Below are 14,305 nucleotides of genomic sequence, written 5' to 3'. Positions count from 1 at the left end.
GTTCCGTTGTGCAGCGGGATGGCCCAGACCTAGCCGCTGCCGTTTGACAGTGCCTCGAAGAATGGTGAGTTTTCGTTCTTCTCGCCAGGGTTGAAGCGCTTGGCGCCTTTCCAATAGGTCCAGTTTGCGATGTTCTTCAAGGCCTCATTAAGCCTCCGGTTCTTGAGGTACTTGGTGGAGATTATTCCATTGCGGCCGCTGGCGTCGATGATGTAGTCAAAGCTGATGGAGCCGTTGGTACCGTCCTTGCGTGACCATTTCGCGGAGACGGGACGACCTGGGTTGGCCAGGCGGATCTTCCTGTCGAAGCCTTCTTGATCATAGGGTTCGAATGTGATTTCGTCAACCTTTGTCCCATCAAAGACTTTGGCGCCGCATTTCTCGGCATATCGAAATATCATTTCATCTGACTCCGAGCGAATGACATTCTATGAATAGCCACCTTGGCCGAGGGAAACAGAGAAGTCCGTGACTGGTGAGAAATTCTGCATTAGAACCGCGGTCTGAGCACTTACATGCGGGCTTTTTATCAGTGATTTTGAACGTGGCCCCGAACTGAACGGCAGTCGGTGGTCAGTAAAATGTGCGACTTCTCGTTCACGCGAGGCAGGAACACGGTGTCAGGACAGACCTTCTTCTCAAAGCCATGCTTATCAAACTCTTCCTCCAGCTCAATGAAGCGTAACAAATAGCGCATTGATGCAAGCATGCTCTCTCCAATATGGTATCTTGAGTCCTTGCAGGTTAGTGACTTGCAGCTCTCGGCGTGATCGCAGATACGTGCCTTGGGAAGACGTCGGCCTCGAGGACCACAACGTCAACACCCTCCCTAGCCAGTACACAAGCTGCGTATGAGCCTGCGGGGCCACCGCCAATGACAAGTACGGTAGACTTTTGAGGGACAGACATGGCTAATTCTGTAAAATGTGAACGTGGGTAAATAATAGGCGATGATGAGGATTGTGAGTCGGATGCTGTTCTTGTGTTGATGATGCATCTAGAACGACTTTGTGTAGAACTTCATTCTTATTTATACAAATTTGCAGACCTCATCGCCGTCAGACTATCACAGCTTCACACTCCTTTCGGTCATCGACGTTGATCTGTTTGTTTACCTTAGCTTCCGGGTCGGGAGAATTCTTGCGCCCAAGTGCGGCAAGAGTAGGACAACAGCATAGGACATAGATCGCCAGTGAAGCATTTTCAGAGTGGCTGCTTTAGACAACAAGCCATGTCGATTACTTTGTCTCGATACCATTGCCAATCTTCACATATCTCATGCGAACATTAAGGTTGGCCCTTGGTACTTCTGGATGGTGGCCAGCCGTCCGCGATTCGCCCCACCGACGCCCAAACACTCGGAAAGTCGAAACATGTCGTCCTGCAGCTCTGCACTCTCCTCGCCGTCGGCTCTCGGCTGTGCGTAGATGGCGAAATATAGTTTGCAAGGTGCGCGGATTTGCCCCTGTCCTAGGGCACACGATTGATCAAGCTACTATTCCTCCGGCCTTGGTCATCTTTAATTGCTTGTGTAATAACATTATGGGAGAACAGTCACCATTCTTCCAGAACATTTGGATATCTGCGGTCTCTACAATTAATGATCATATGATAGTTGTTTGCTCCTGCAGGGGTAACACCAATACGCAGCAACATGGACAAAATTGGTAACCTTGCTAGTTGCAGTAAACTCCGAAATGTGACGCCCCAGTATCATTCGCCGCCTTCATCCTCTGTTTTAGCGGCGTCGATGCTGGTGCAAGATGGCGACGTTGATAGCCTCGAAAAAAAAAATGCACCGATCAATCAGTTCTTCCAGCTGCGTTTCAATTGATGCGAAGTCTGGGCCACAAAGTTCGATCATGTTTCAAGTCATGGAGTGACTCGGCTCTGGAGGAGGCGGTCAGAGGTGTTGGCTAACGCTCAGCAGTGATCCTAGCCACCAGCTGTTGTCAAAGTGTACGGGAAGCAGGCCCCATATGGGATGCAAAAGGCATTCGCCACGCGGAACACAAAACCAATTATGTAACGAATTCCAGCCGAAGGGAAGTAACGGTATTTCCATGTTATGATCTATAGCTTTTCGGCTTTAGTTCTTGCCTCAGATTCAGAGGGATTGCAATTCATACAATACACCGGGGCAGGACCTCAGGGTAGGTATGATTCTGATTATTTGCTTCGATAATTTCTGGTTTATTTCATTGGAGAGGACCCTGGCTAGCATTATAGTCACAGCAATGAGTGTAGATCTTAATTGGCCGGGACGCACTGATACTCCTCCAAAAGCTTGTTGAGGGCATTAGAAACCCAAGCTTTATGTGGCGAAACCGGCTCTTCTAGAACGATGCAATGTAGATCGGGTCTTACTTAAATGTGCGGTTCTCATTTGTTCAGAGTCAAAGCAGCCGACGGTCCTTTGCCACGCCTCAACAGGTCTGAGGTCCGTCTCACAATTGGCCTAGTTATCTTCTGCCGGCCCCTGACACCCGTGATATGTCCACAGACGCAAATATATTTACACCGAGAAACCTGGAGATCAAACCATGTCCCACTGCGTGACCAACCTAAATCTTATCCTCAGCGAGGCAGTCATCACTGAGACTCGCGTCGCACTGAGGGCACCATCCATAGCAGTTCTCCTGTCCATTCTAGGTTAGCAAGCGTTTTGTTCGTGCACGGTTCCGCGGGTGGTTCCGCGGGTCCAAGCGCAGGGTTTGAGAAGAAGGGACGACATTTAACGTACATTTGCGGTTCCATCCGCTTTACAACCCTCCACACAAGACTTCTCAAAGCCAGGAACGTATGCGCCTTGGGTCTCGGGCAGCGCTGCGGAGGCGACCATAGCGATAAAGGATGCAGCGGTGAGGAAGTTGCAGAAATACATTTTGAGGGCCTGTGCGGGTGTTTGGGTATTTGAAAATAGTTCAAAGTGGTATTTTGTATGATGACCGATGAAGTTTAGTCGGTAAGATGATCTAGTAGATGCGATTACCAACGCTCCAAGTCCCTTCTTGACGAAGACGTTCCTCATTTATACCTATAGGTATCTAATGCCAATGAAGACACGTGAGGTCCTTATTGTGGAGTATGAACCCGAATGACTCGCATGACCGCGCGCAGATCTCACCACAAATTAAGGCTCAACCCTCTGGAACGAAACGCTTTCAATAAACGTGGAACGTCAGCGCATGAGTAAGGCTGAGCAGTTAATCTCGCGCCGTCCTCAGCCTAGATTTGAAAGGGTAAGGTGCCGACTTCCGCACGCCGAGCAAGCTTCAACTAGTCCGGGTGCCCAAACGACCGCTCGGAATTGGCTTCTGGCTAACAGTCGCAAATGCGTATACAACCGCGCGCCTCGCACATTTGGATATACAGTACATCGTCACAGGAGGAAATACTTCGCCAAGGCATGAGGTGAGTTGATGCGGTTCGCATTCAACGTTGCCGAGTATGCCCAGCTCTCCTATCTGCCAGCACGAGGATGGAACGGATGTTAATTATGAACAAGGCAGTGAGTGAGGTTAGACCTCACTAATACCTTGCAATAGAAATCATGACTATTTGAAATACAAAAGGGGCGGGTGCAAGCCCTGGCTCTTCTTAAGATGTTGTCGGCAAGTTTGGTGTCTTCTATCTGCAACAATCTTTCCAGTTCTCCAGGATGTTTCCAAGACCGAGGTTGCCTTCGCCTCACTACGTTCCAGATTTACAAACTTTAATGTTCTCGCACCCATCAGTCTTTCCGAGCTTGACCAAAACATCCTCCTGACTCGACTTCTTCGTCCGCAAACTCGCCACTACAGCCTTGTCGCTGGCATTATTGCCCAACTCCAATGTCTCTTCCAGCTCCTCAGATGCCACAAGCTGAGATATAGCGTGCCAAACATTCCCGTACCGCGAATAACGCCTATGACGGACATACAGCACCGTGATACCAGTGACTACAGCCAGGTGCGCCACCAGGAGACTTGCCACAGCAATAAAACCAGCGCACTCGGTTGTCGAAGGCGGCCAGGATCCCGGAACGATGACCTCAAGGGTCGTGACGAGCCGCACCTGTTCGGCGAAGTCCATCTTACTGGCCAGATACTGGTCGTAAACGTTAAAGCCCGCCAAGTTTATGACAGCGCTCAGCGCATCCGCGGCCCGACCAGCACCGGAGGATTCCCCGAAGAGGACGCTCGAGAACAGACAGGCGTAGTCCATATGCACGGTGACCCCATTGGAGGTGCAGTCCATACACATCTGAAAGGTCACGTTCCCATCGAGGCCGTTGCCGAGCCGAAAGTGCATTGCCCCCTCGAGAGAATCGATCATCAGAGCGCTAGGGCTGATCTCGTCTGCGGGTAGACGGAGTAGATCATCCAAGGGCGGTGGAGGTGGGTAAGTCGTATCGCCGTCAGTGCTGCTGTCGGGCTTGACTTGCAGATCGAGTATACCTCTGTCTGCAATTGCCTGGCGCGATGGGTCGAGGCCGAGGTATGTCTCCACCTCTTGCATGTTATACTCCCGGGCGACCAGGACCAGCGACCAGGGCGTGGAGCGCTCTGTAATGGCTCCAGCGGCTGTCATGTGGACGTCTCGATATTCAAAGTTGAAGGCCGAAAAGCAGGCTGAGATATTGATGAAGTGGCCCGGGACTATCTCGTAGATGGTCCATTCGCTGTCGCCCGAGGGCTGGCTCAAGGGAATGGAGGATCTTGGCGGTAGTGACTTCCATTCTTCCTCTCCCATGTTTGTAGAGTACACCAGCCATACCGATGAGTTCTCCGCCCACGGCCCACCAGCCGGATCCCACGTTGGGTGGTAACTCCCGGTGTGTCCTCCCACGCTGTCGGTGGCACAGCCCGAGGCCGCCCATGGTTCTCTTGAGTCAGAGTTAAATGCCGCTGGAATGGCACAACGGAACGCCAGTTTCTCGCATTTCTCGGAATGACTGCATAATGATCCTGTACCAGGACGTGCTTCTTGCAGGCTCTGACCATAGTCCAGGACACCTTGCAGCTCCCAGGAGATTCCATCTATTGACGCATTTGTAATTATGGGCCGCATACAAGCGACCCTCGAGTTCATCACGAATCCCATCCCGTCATACTCGCGAACTGAGGACCGAATGTCTCTGCCCAACATCGGCAGTAGGCCCCGTTGCTTAAGACCCGTGTCACTGAAGCCACGACTGTTGGGACTTGAGTCGTGAGTCGTGGAGACCTCTCCAAACACAGGATACACAGGTGTGATGGCCATGAAAATGTCCCAGCACAAGTAAAATTCAACTGTCTCATGAAAGGTGAGGAGGCTGTTGACTGTGGTGGAGTTCAGGTCCCCGATCATGACAAAAGAATGCATGTCCCAGAGCAAGATGGTGGATGTGAACTGGAGAGCCAGAGTGAGCAAAGCCACCAACAGGATTAGCCATGCTTCGAGATGCCAAAGGATAGATGACACATTACCCTTGGAGGAAAGTATAATCATAACCAACTTTAATGGACCGTCATTGATACCTCGCATGACGGAGGCGCGGGCTACCTGCGAGCGAGGGATACCGAGGCGTTCAAGGAGCAACGCCGCGATCATCGACGTGCAGATTGTTGCTTGTGTCCCAATGATGAACCGTAGGATTATCGAAGTCAGTGTGACGGCGCGAGGCATCCAGTTGCGCATCGCCAGCTGCCGCCAGACCCACGTGGCGTCTGCAGCTTCTGGGATAGAGCCAGCTTGAGGATACTACTTAGTAAAGGAAGAATGATAGACCCAGAAGGAGGACAACATTTACTCACCGCCGAACCAGAGGAATGCAAGAAACCCGAAGACCCCTACTAGTAGAAGGCCAGCGAAGCCTCCGATGATGCCAACGCATCCTTCGAGCCCTAAAGACCCCGAAACTCGAAGCAGAGGTCGGTATTGCGGGGCTGCATTGGACGAGACAATGTCTGCATTTGAAGACAACGGTGTAACATCAGCCGAGATGTCGTTATGATCTGTGTGTGCGTTCGATGACGGCGTAGGTGAAGGAGCTTGGTATGCCTGTTCACTAGTGGCGACGTGCTGAGAATCGTCGAGGGACCACGGTACCGGCCCATAAATGTTGCCGTCAGATTCCTGTGCATGACACTCTTCTAAAAGCTGGGTGTCATACTGGCTGGAAGGGACTGCTTCTGTGTGAGCAGGATCTGTATCGCAATGATCTGTATCACAACGATTTGTATCACAACGATCTGTACCAGCAGCCTCATGCCGAACGTGTTCGGCAGGGGACGACGGAGCTTGCTTGCCTGCGTCTTGCCCAGGACCAAGCTTTTGCTCTTGAATTTCGCTTGGGAGGCAAGACGTGTGCTGTGATTGATCATTTGTGGAGTCCCTGTCCATGTTCTCGTCTGGCAGGCTCGAAAGAACGATAAAAGAGGTAGCCAACTATTTCCATATGAGCCACACGGCGTAGAGGATATCGCGAGGTAACTTGATTCAGCCAAATCATTGACCTCGAAGACAGGAAAACAGGATGACCGTGGCTTATGTAGCGAAACTGCTTCACGTGTTCGAATACTTTATGTTGTACTGTACTTTCTCAGGGCTGAAATCCTAGCCCCTTGATCGTCGATATGCCTTGTCAAGAGAGGCGCAGCTACTTGTGGATTCAGCTGTGTTTGACAGTTGCACAGCGGCCGGCGAGGCAATCTAGACATTCTACGAAACACGTCCTGCTTGTGCAATCACCAATTTTGGCCGTCAAATCTAGAGGGGAGGGGGGGGGGTGAGAATATCTTGTCATGCGTATGGTTGCACGTCTACAACTACAAGCCAATAAACACGCCTGATGGGTAGTAGTTACATATCCACGGCCTGCTCCAAGTAATTACTGCTGATCCGCACTCGGCAAAAATAAATCCTCATAATTCATTCAGCTTGCCCTCAACTGTGCTTTGGCTCGCTGCAAGGCAGTGCATATACATGATTCTTAATTATGGTATTAGTATAGTATACTTTTGGAAGTTGCACAGTCATTTGCACACTCCCATCTGTACATCTATGTGACCCCGCTGTCTATGTCTTTGAGGACGTTGATGATATTCCATAGAGTGTGTTGTACTTATATGGTAGGAACATCCCCCATTCATGAGGTTATTTCGAGAAAGAACGTGGATTTAGAGTCACGCCAGAATTCGTGGAATCCCCAAATGTTCATTCTTAGCAAGATCATGAGGCACATCAAGCGTCAAAAGGCTGTCATGGGCAGGCTTGTCTTCGTGACTACAGATCTATATGTGCTGCCAGGCAGGTGAGGTCTCATAGGAAAGCTGGTCTAATGGAAGACCAAGTGAGGGTCATGATAGCTTGTGTTCCAAGTATCGATACACAAACTGACAAGTTTACTTGGTTCAATCAATCTGGACACGGCGAGATACTCTCACCACAAGAACTCTCATGCGTTTCTACTGCAGGCCTTGTCTCGAACAGCCGCTGTGTGTTCCGGAACAAAAGACAATTTGTTGTTGAGTTTCTCGGATTCTGATATTGAAGGCGGCACTGGCACATGTTCTCTATGAACGCGAGAATGGAGGCTTTGTGATTCTCCATCAAATATTAGGAGCTCAGCACCAAAGTCATATTTGCAGCAGGAGGGACGATTTGGCATAGCAGCCAGGGATGGATTGACCTATGATGCGCATCATCTTCTTAAATTATCCGGTGGGTGGCACATCGCACTGAGTTCGCCGTACCAAGATTGAATCATGATTGCCCTTCAATTCGTGTCTATGGTAATGAATCTATCTCAATGGCAGCTACGAGGGCCAAAACTCAGCAGAGCGAGCCTGGACAGGTATGAAATTAGGCAGAAGAAACTAAAAAGAGAGAGGGCGTTAGATAGCTGCTGAACGTCGAGTTGTTACTATTCATTCAAGTTATACATGACGAAGCCTCAGCAGTACAAGTGCTGCGGTTTGTCCTCGCTCGCTTTGCAGGTGATCAAGATGTGCCGAGCATGATGCACCTCGGCATAGTGACATTGTCATACGTCACCAAGACATGTTCCATTCGGGATGCGAAATACATGGGCCGGTGCGGTGGTGCCAGGCAGATTTCTCAGCCTTATGTCCCGGTTCTCAGGTGCACCATGCCCGCAAATGCGACTGCCGTCTGGTACCGGACCACCGGTTATTCATAGAGTGGCCGTGCAGACCGCAAGGCGTCCGCGCACAGCAAATTGGGGCCAAGGCAGTCCTGCCAGATCCATCCATCGTGGATAGCCGTAGTCCACTCGGTTGGTTTCGAGCCCCGGCTCGTAATCCACTGTGGCGCTCCACCGGGTACGCTAAGATGAGGCATCGATGTGTTGCAAGGGTTAAACAATTGCGAGACCAAACCCAACATGAAGACACAGGCGGGTTTGAAGGGTGGTATGTGAGGCATGCGCTGAAGCAGAGACCCCCGGCCCCGTCCGGAGTTGAGGGCATCGCCGTGATGCCGAATCAGGCCTCCAAATGACCGTTTGACTCGTACGAGTGGTTCTAAGCGTGATTGGGACTCACTGACCCCTCAATGGATGGATCTTCGCTAATGCTGATCATGACGAACGTGAAGGCTTGCTGTGCATGTTATACCCATGTGGTCTGGGCAGTCTGAGTCTTGAATAAACACCAATGTCACCATGTCACGCCTGGATCCCGACAAGCTCTAAATGCCACTCATTGGATTGGTCTGAAAGCTAACATGTTCCCCTGACCAGCCTGACGGAGCAATTGCGTAGTTTTGCTTGAAATGCTTCCAGCTACTAAGATTTGCTTGCAGGGTTGAATTTACATAAGCCGCTTTGCTTGTTTATTCGCGGGCAGTTCGACGAGGGTGTTGGGTGGAGTATCCCGAACCAAAATTGATAGCGACCATGTGGCACACCGTATCTGGAGTCGGCCTGACTGGCTTACAGGGCCGCCCTGGTAATCAAGCGAGAGTGGCCTGCGGATCCCTGAACTCAGCCTGCCAGGTGCTTGCAGATCACTCCACTGCGCCGGCGACAGTTGGCATTTCCTTACTCAAAATACCGGTTGACGACTCTGCCACGTTCTTGTCATCCGAACACCGCTCTTCCACATTGGCGTGCGAGCCTGCTCCGCGCCAAACTCGCTTGTTTTTCGCTACCCAGATAGTCTATCGGTCCGTCGCGCCACTCGCAGTCTTCCGTCGCGCCTTTGCCAAGAAGCCGTGGAGGCCGTGAGGCACCTCTCAGCCAACCGATGGCCGTCGTTGTTGCAGGGGAGCTAGGACGGAGTGCCGACTTGCTGGATCTCCCTGTCCCTGGCCAACATGGGCCCGGTGGTCCACCGATGCAAGATTTGAGTGACGCCGGGTCCAGAAAGGGGAGGGCGTCTAAAAGCCCGGCGGCAGCCAGCTTCTGGGCCCTGCTGTTGTTAGGTTTCTCTCTCCCATGTTTTGCTGCTTTCCCGGGGTCATTTTCAGTGTGAATGTTCAGTTGAGTATTTTCGCTCTTTTTTCCAGGACGTACTATCGGTCGTCACAGAACACTCTCTTTCATTCTGCATACAGATCTTTTAGCCTTTTCTTTCCTTAATCCCACGTTCGTTTCTTCGCCATCGACATGGCTCCATCTTCACTCAAAAAGCTCGGGGCAGCTATCGCCTTCGCTTCCGCGGGGAGGGTCGCCGCCCACTCTCCTGACCTCCTGGGGAGCGTTGTTGATGCCATATTCGGCGAGGCACCAACACCCACACACACGCATACGACGAGCTACGTGACCGGGACCTCGACGAGCGTCAACGAAGCCGGCGAGACTACCGTCGTTGTCGTAGTCGGCACGACAATCTGCCCCGTCACCGCCTCCGAAGCCTCCGAGAGTTCTGTACTGCCTACCGAGACGAATCCCGTTCCAGTCCTGACCACAGCGACGTCTGAGACGGCCGCTGTGGCCGAGACACCCTCACACTCCGCCTCAGGGTCTGGCGTCGGCAGCACTTCGCTTCTGCAGAACTCGACTTCTGTGCCAATGACCACCAGCACAATCTTTGCGACCCACTCGTCGACGATCACTGCTTGCCCTACTGCTAAATCCGATTGCACCGTTGGAGATGTCACCACCGTCGTTGTCGCCCTCTCAACGACCGTCTGCCCTGTCACCGCCACCGAGGGCCTGGGCAACTCTACCATCCGGCCTACCGCATCCGGAAACATCCCCGGCTTCGGCACCTCGAGGACCGGCGCACAGGGCGCCACCACCCTAACGGCGTCTCCATCCCGCTCGTCCTCAGTCTTCATCTCATCCAAGTCCGCAGTGGGCTCCGGATCCTCATCCGTCCGCGCCCAGTCCACCATCACCAGCCCCAGCGTGGTCCTCACCACCGTCTCGGCCTCGTCCACCACCAAGTCCAAGTCGGAGGACTCGTCCGTCCTCGAGATGGCCACGGGCACGCCGTCCGACTACTCGGCGGTCTACACGGACGCCACCGAGACGGTGGCCGTCCCCACGGATGCCACCGCCACCGCCACGCCGACCACGACCAACTACAACGACGCGCTCATGAGCCTCGCCAGCTCGGTGGAGGCCTCCTCGGCCGCGCAGACCAGCGGCAGCTGCCAGGGCATGGACTGCATCGTCGTGCAGTCCAACTCCGGGGTCAAGAGCAAGATGAACGCCAGCGGCTTTGCGCTGGTCGCGCTTGCTGGCGCTGTGTTCTTGCTTTAGAGGCTTCACAGCAGTATTCTGGTCCAGTTATATTGTGACCTCTGCTGAAAGTCCTGGTGGCGTGGAGCGGTTGTAGATAGAACGGGGTGCACATATCTCTAGCGACAAACTTTCTTTGTAAATATACCATAATATTGCTACGCAGTAGCACAAAATAAAATATCAAAATACATGACAGCAACTTCAAGTTGCTTCATAAGGAACCCACAAAGTGATCAAACGCACGGCCTAAAATGTTTACCATCACTGTTCAACTGAAGAAAAGCGAAATGGGGCTGCCGCTCAGCCATACTTAAACGCATTCATGAGCATGGCGCTCAGGTATTATGCCTAAGAAATGAAACTGCAATCGCCGACCTGCTGTGTGGCAACGACTACGTCAGGAGGTATAGTGAACTCGGGTTGCATACTGAGTACGCACATAAAAATGCTGTCCTCTACGCCATTCTGCAATCAAGAACTCTGTTCTGGCCATACGCCACTTCGAACACAAGCATTGCACATTTTACCAGACCCAGTCGATCGTTCCGCATGCCGCCTGTCTACCTAGCTACTTTATTTCCTCCGTTGCCGCAATGTCTGACGTGAACACGCGCTGTGTCAAAATACCTTGGAGAACCGAGTATTTTTTCATAACTAGGACACGGATTGCTAAGGTATTTACCCCATTTTAAACCAGGGTCAAAGTTATTCAATACTCCATTGACCGATTTGAGTTACGGGTTCAGTGGTGATTGTTCTTTGTCACTATTGACCATTTATCTGACCGCATCTGACGTAGTATTTTGCAGACAAAGGCAGTGTCCGATTATAACCTTTCCGGGAATACTTGCACTCTCGATCCTACGTAGTCGTAAGACAAAGCCACTCGACCCGGTTACTACTACTCGACCAGACCACCAAGCCACCCCGGTGCCGAATCTGCAACAGCGGAAGACTGGAGCCCAGGTAAGATCCATAACAGCGGGGCCACCATGGCACAACAGGCCTCAGAACCAACTACTCGACAAGTGCGACAATTATTCGGGAAACTCTATGACCAAGCGGCCGGGCTCGCAGAATCGCTTCGGCCATGCCGTTGCGGCGCGCGGGGCCACGCGCGAGACGACCAGGACCTGAACGCGGTGGTCCAGGAGCTGCTGCCCGTCCGACAGCGAGTGGGAGGCTGCATCTGCGGACCGCCGTGTGATGGGACATCCGTTGACCATGCGAGCGACGAGTTCCTGGAGGAGATGCTGGCTGGACTCCTGTGGGACTACAATGTACTTCATGAAAACCTCGTACCGTGCGACTGTGCTGATAAGCCCGAAGTCGTCGAGGATACTCCCGTACCGGTTGTCGAGCAAAATCCCCCGCCCTTCCTGCGCCTTCCGCTGGAGATCCGCAACATTATATATTGGCTGGTGCTGGGGCCACCACCGCCAGCACGCGAGAATGGCAGCCGGGGGTTCGTCAGAGTCGTCCAGAGACTCCTCGGTCCAGCCGAGGACATCATGGACCGCGCGTTGCAGCGCCCGCGCTCCTCGATAGATATGGGTGGGGAGCCGCCTCATGGCTTGACTTTCGAGTTTCAAGACGAGCGGCTCCAAACGGAAAATCACCGTGGTCGCTGGGCCCTTCTCTTTGTCAACAGGCAGATCGGGAGGGAGGCCGAGATTGAACTTTGGCGTCGGATCTTCGTCGATGGCGTGGTGTTATCTATTATGCCTGATGTTAATTTGCCGGGAGATGATTATTACGGCGTACTTGCTGCTTGGACTTGGTTCCATAACTACCATGATATCTACTTACAGCAGATACGGCGACTGCAGCTCACCCTCAAGGAGCCCGCGAGGGGACCACTTTACTTGAATGATGTAAGTGGGCAAGCCTTTGAACAAATCTTTAGGCCAGAACGGAGAGGACCAAGAGAGTTGAAAAACCGTACCCGCTGGGAAGGTCAAACGGGGTGGAGTTTTTGAACCCAGTGTTAGACACCGTGGCGGGCGATCTTCCCAACCTGCAGGAGCTGTCAGTGACGATTGGCGGTCTTCCACCCGACATGCGCTTCGGCTCCCCGGTGAGTGGTCCTTTATGTGGCTCTATGTTTCTCCGCTGGTATTGACAGTCATCCTCAGTGGGAAGAAGGCCATCGTCTTCAGGGCAGGCTTCGGAGCTCGAGGCCCTGGGTGACGCGCCTGCAAAGCATACGCGGGTTGAGGCGCTTGAGGCTGCGTTTCATCATCTCGCCACTGTCGATGCAGGAGCCGGACTCAGCTTCAAGTTTTTTCGACGACGACCCTTCGGCCGTAAATAATGATTTCGATGTACGACGTACCGTGCATTTCGTAAGCACGATGCGGGGTTCGATGCTGGTCAATGGACAGGCACTTGGTGATAGGCACATACGACGTCGTGCTACGAGGCGTGTCGAGGGAGAGACGACAGAGGTGATAGTGGTCGAATGCGACGACAGTTGGGATGAGGAAACAGGGGAACACATACACCATCGCGAGCATCGCGAGGGTGATGACCCCGACGATAGGACTTGGGATGATGGTGACTTGAACGAGGCGCCGCCGGGTGCCTGGATCGAGGAGTCGCCGTGATCGAGTCTACTCACATCGGATTGTAAGAGTCATTGGCAGAGGGGGAATAAGCGACCATTCCGGCTTAGTGCTCTGCTGTCTGTGGAAAATGAAGTGCAGCCCCCCCCTATCGCTTTGATTAGCTATCCCCTTTTGCATTAAAATTTAGTTGTGAATGCAGAATATGCATTAAGATTTTTAATAACCCTTTTATTAATGCTAATTATATACTTAATTTAGTAAAAGAAAGATTATTATAATAAATAATTATTGCTTAATAAGTATAAAGTTATAAATATTGCAATTTTATTTATAATTAAACTTATTATTATTAAATAAGTAGCTATAAGCTAAATTTTAATATAATTAAGTAATGATTTAATGGTATTAAAAGAGGGTTATAATTATAAATATTATAGCATTAAGCGTGCCTTTATTATTATTATTAAATACCGTTAAATTAAAGTAATAAGCTTTAAAAATATATAATGTTTTTAATATAATAAGCTTTTTAAATATTATTAATGCTTAGTTATTATTATATAAAAGCTTAAAGATTTTCTTTTTAATAAGTTAAATATATATCTTAATAAGATATAATACTTTCTTGTTAAAGTATATTAAATTAATATTATTATATTAATTATTATAAAGTTTTTAAGGCATATAATTAAATTAATAAGTAAATATATATATTAGCTTAACAATATAATAAGAATCTTTAAAGTTATTACCTTTTTAAGATTTTTAAGTTATAGCATATTATTAAAATATTTATTTTATATAATAAATTAAAACTTAATAAGCATAATAATATAAAAAGAATAAGCTAAGCATTATTAAGGTATATTTTTTAAATTAAGAGTTTTTTTTAAGTAAAACGCTTATTTTTATTTATTATTAATAATTAAAATTAATAGTTTTCTTAATATTATAATATATAAGGGGTATATAATAAAGGAGTTTTTTTTAATATAGCTTTTTAAAAAGGTTGTAGGAATAATGGGTGTTGTTTATATAAAGGACTGTTTGGGACTAGGTAGCT

At 50.3% G+C, this 14,305-nt stretch overlaps 5 protein-coding genes across 5 annotated transcripts; 2 read left to right on the top strand and 3 right to left on the bottom strand.

Annotated features, from left to right (window-relative positions):
- Positions 1-29: 29 nt before the first annotated feature.
- Positions 30-909, bottom strand: INS49_014212 (uncharacterized protein; the record flags this gene model as incomplete). The annotated part of the gene is made up of 4 exons (XM_043174903.1): positions 30-406; positions 516-555; positions 632-736; positions 781-909. 4 exons carry the CDS (start codon positions 907-909, stop codon positions 30-32), a joined length of 651 nt encoding a protein of 216 aa, XP_043021848.1.
- A 1,655-nt stretch (positions 910-2,564) lies between these two features.
- INS49_014211 (uncharacterized protein) lies at positions 2,565-2,884 on the bottom strand (the record flags this gene model as incomplete). Its single annotated transcript, XM_043174902.1, has 2 exons — positions 2,565-2,639; positions 2,744-2,884. The coding sequence occupies 2 exons, from the start codon at positions 2,882-2,884 to the stop codon at positions 2,565-2,567; spliced, it is 216 nt and encodes a 71-aa protein (XP_043021847.1).
- Positions 2,885-3,693: 809 nt separating this feature from the next.
- INS49_014210 (uncharacterized protein) lies at positions 3,694-4,734 on the bottom strand (the record flags this gene model as incomplete). The annotated part of the gene is made up of 1 exon (XM_043174901.1): positions 3,694-4,734. The coding sequence occupies one exon, from the start codon at positions 4,732-4,734 to the stop codon at positions 3,694-3,696; it is 1,041 nt and encodes a 346-aa protein (XP_043021846.1).
- A 4,858-nt stretch (positions 4,735-9,592) lies between these two features.
- On the top strand, positions 9,593-10,693 carry INS49_014209 (uncharacterized protein; the record flags this gene model as incomplete). Its single annotated transcript, XM_043174900.1, has 1 exon — positions 9,593-10,693. The coding sequence occupies one exon, from the start codon at positions 9,593-9,595 to the stop codon at positions 10,691-10,693; it is 1,101 nt and encodes a 366-aa protein (XP_043021845.1).
- Positions 10,694-11,667: 974 nt separating this feature from the next.
- INS49_014208 (uncharacterized protein) lies at positions 11,668-13,281 on the top strand (the record flags this gene model as incomplete). Its single annotated transcript, XM_043174899.1, has 3 exons — positions 11,668-12,549; positions 12,582-12,752; positions 12,811-13,281. 3 exons carry the CDS (start codon positions 11,668-11,670, stop codon positions 13,279-13,281), a joined length of 1,524 nt encoding a protein of 507 aa, XP_043021844.1.
- Between the last annotated feature and the right edge of the window lie 1,024 nt (positions 13,282-14,305).

The sequence above is a fragment of the Diaporthe citri genome (assembly GCF_014595645.1).
Source record: "Diaporthe citri strain NFHF-8-4 chromosome Unknown scaffold_7, whole genome shotgun sequence".
Taxonomy (NCBI): Eukaryota; Fungi; Ascomycota; class Sordariomycetes; order Diaporthales; family Diaporthaceae; genus Diaporthe; species Diaporthe citri.
Note: the sequence above shows the minus strand (reverse complement) of the source record. Positions and strands in the feature narration are given on the sequence as shown.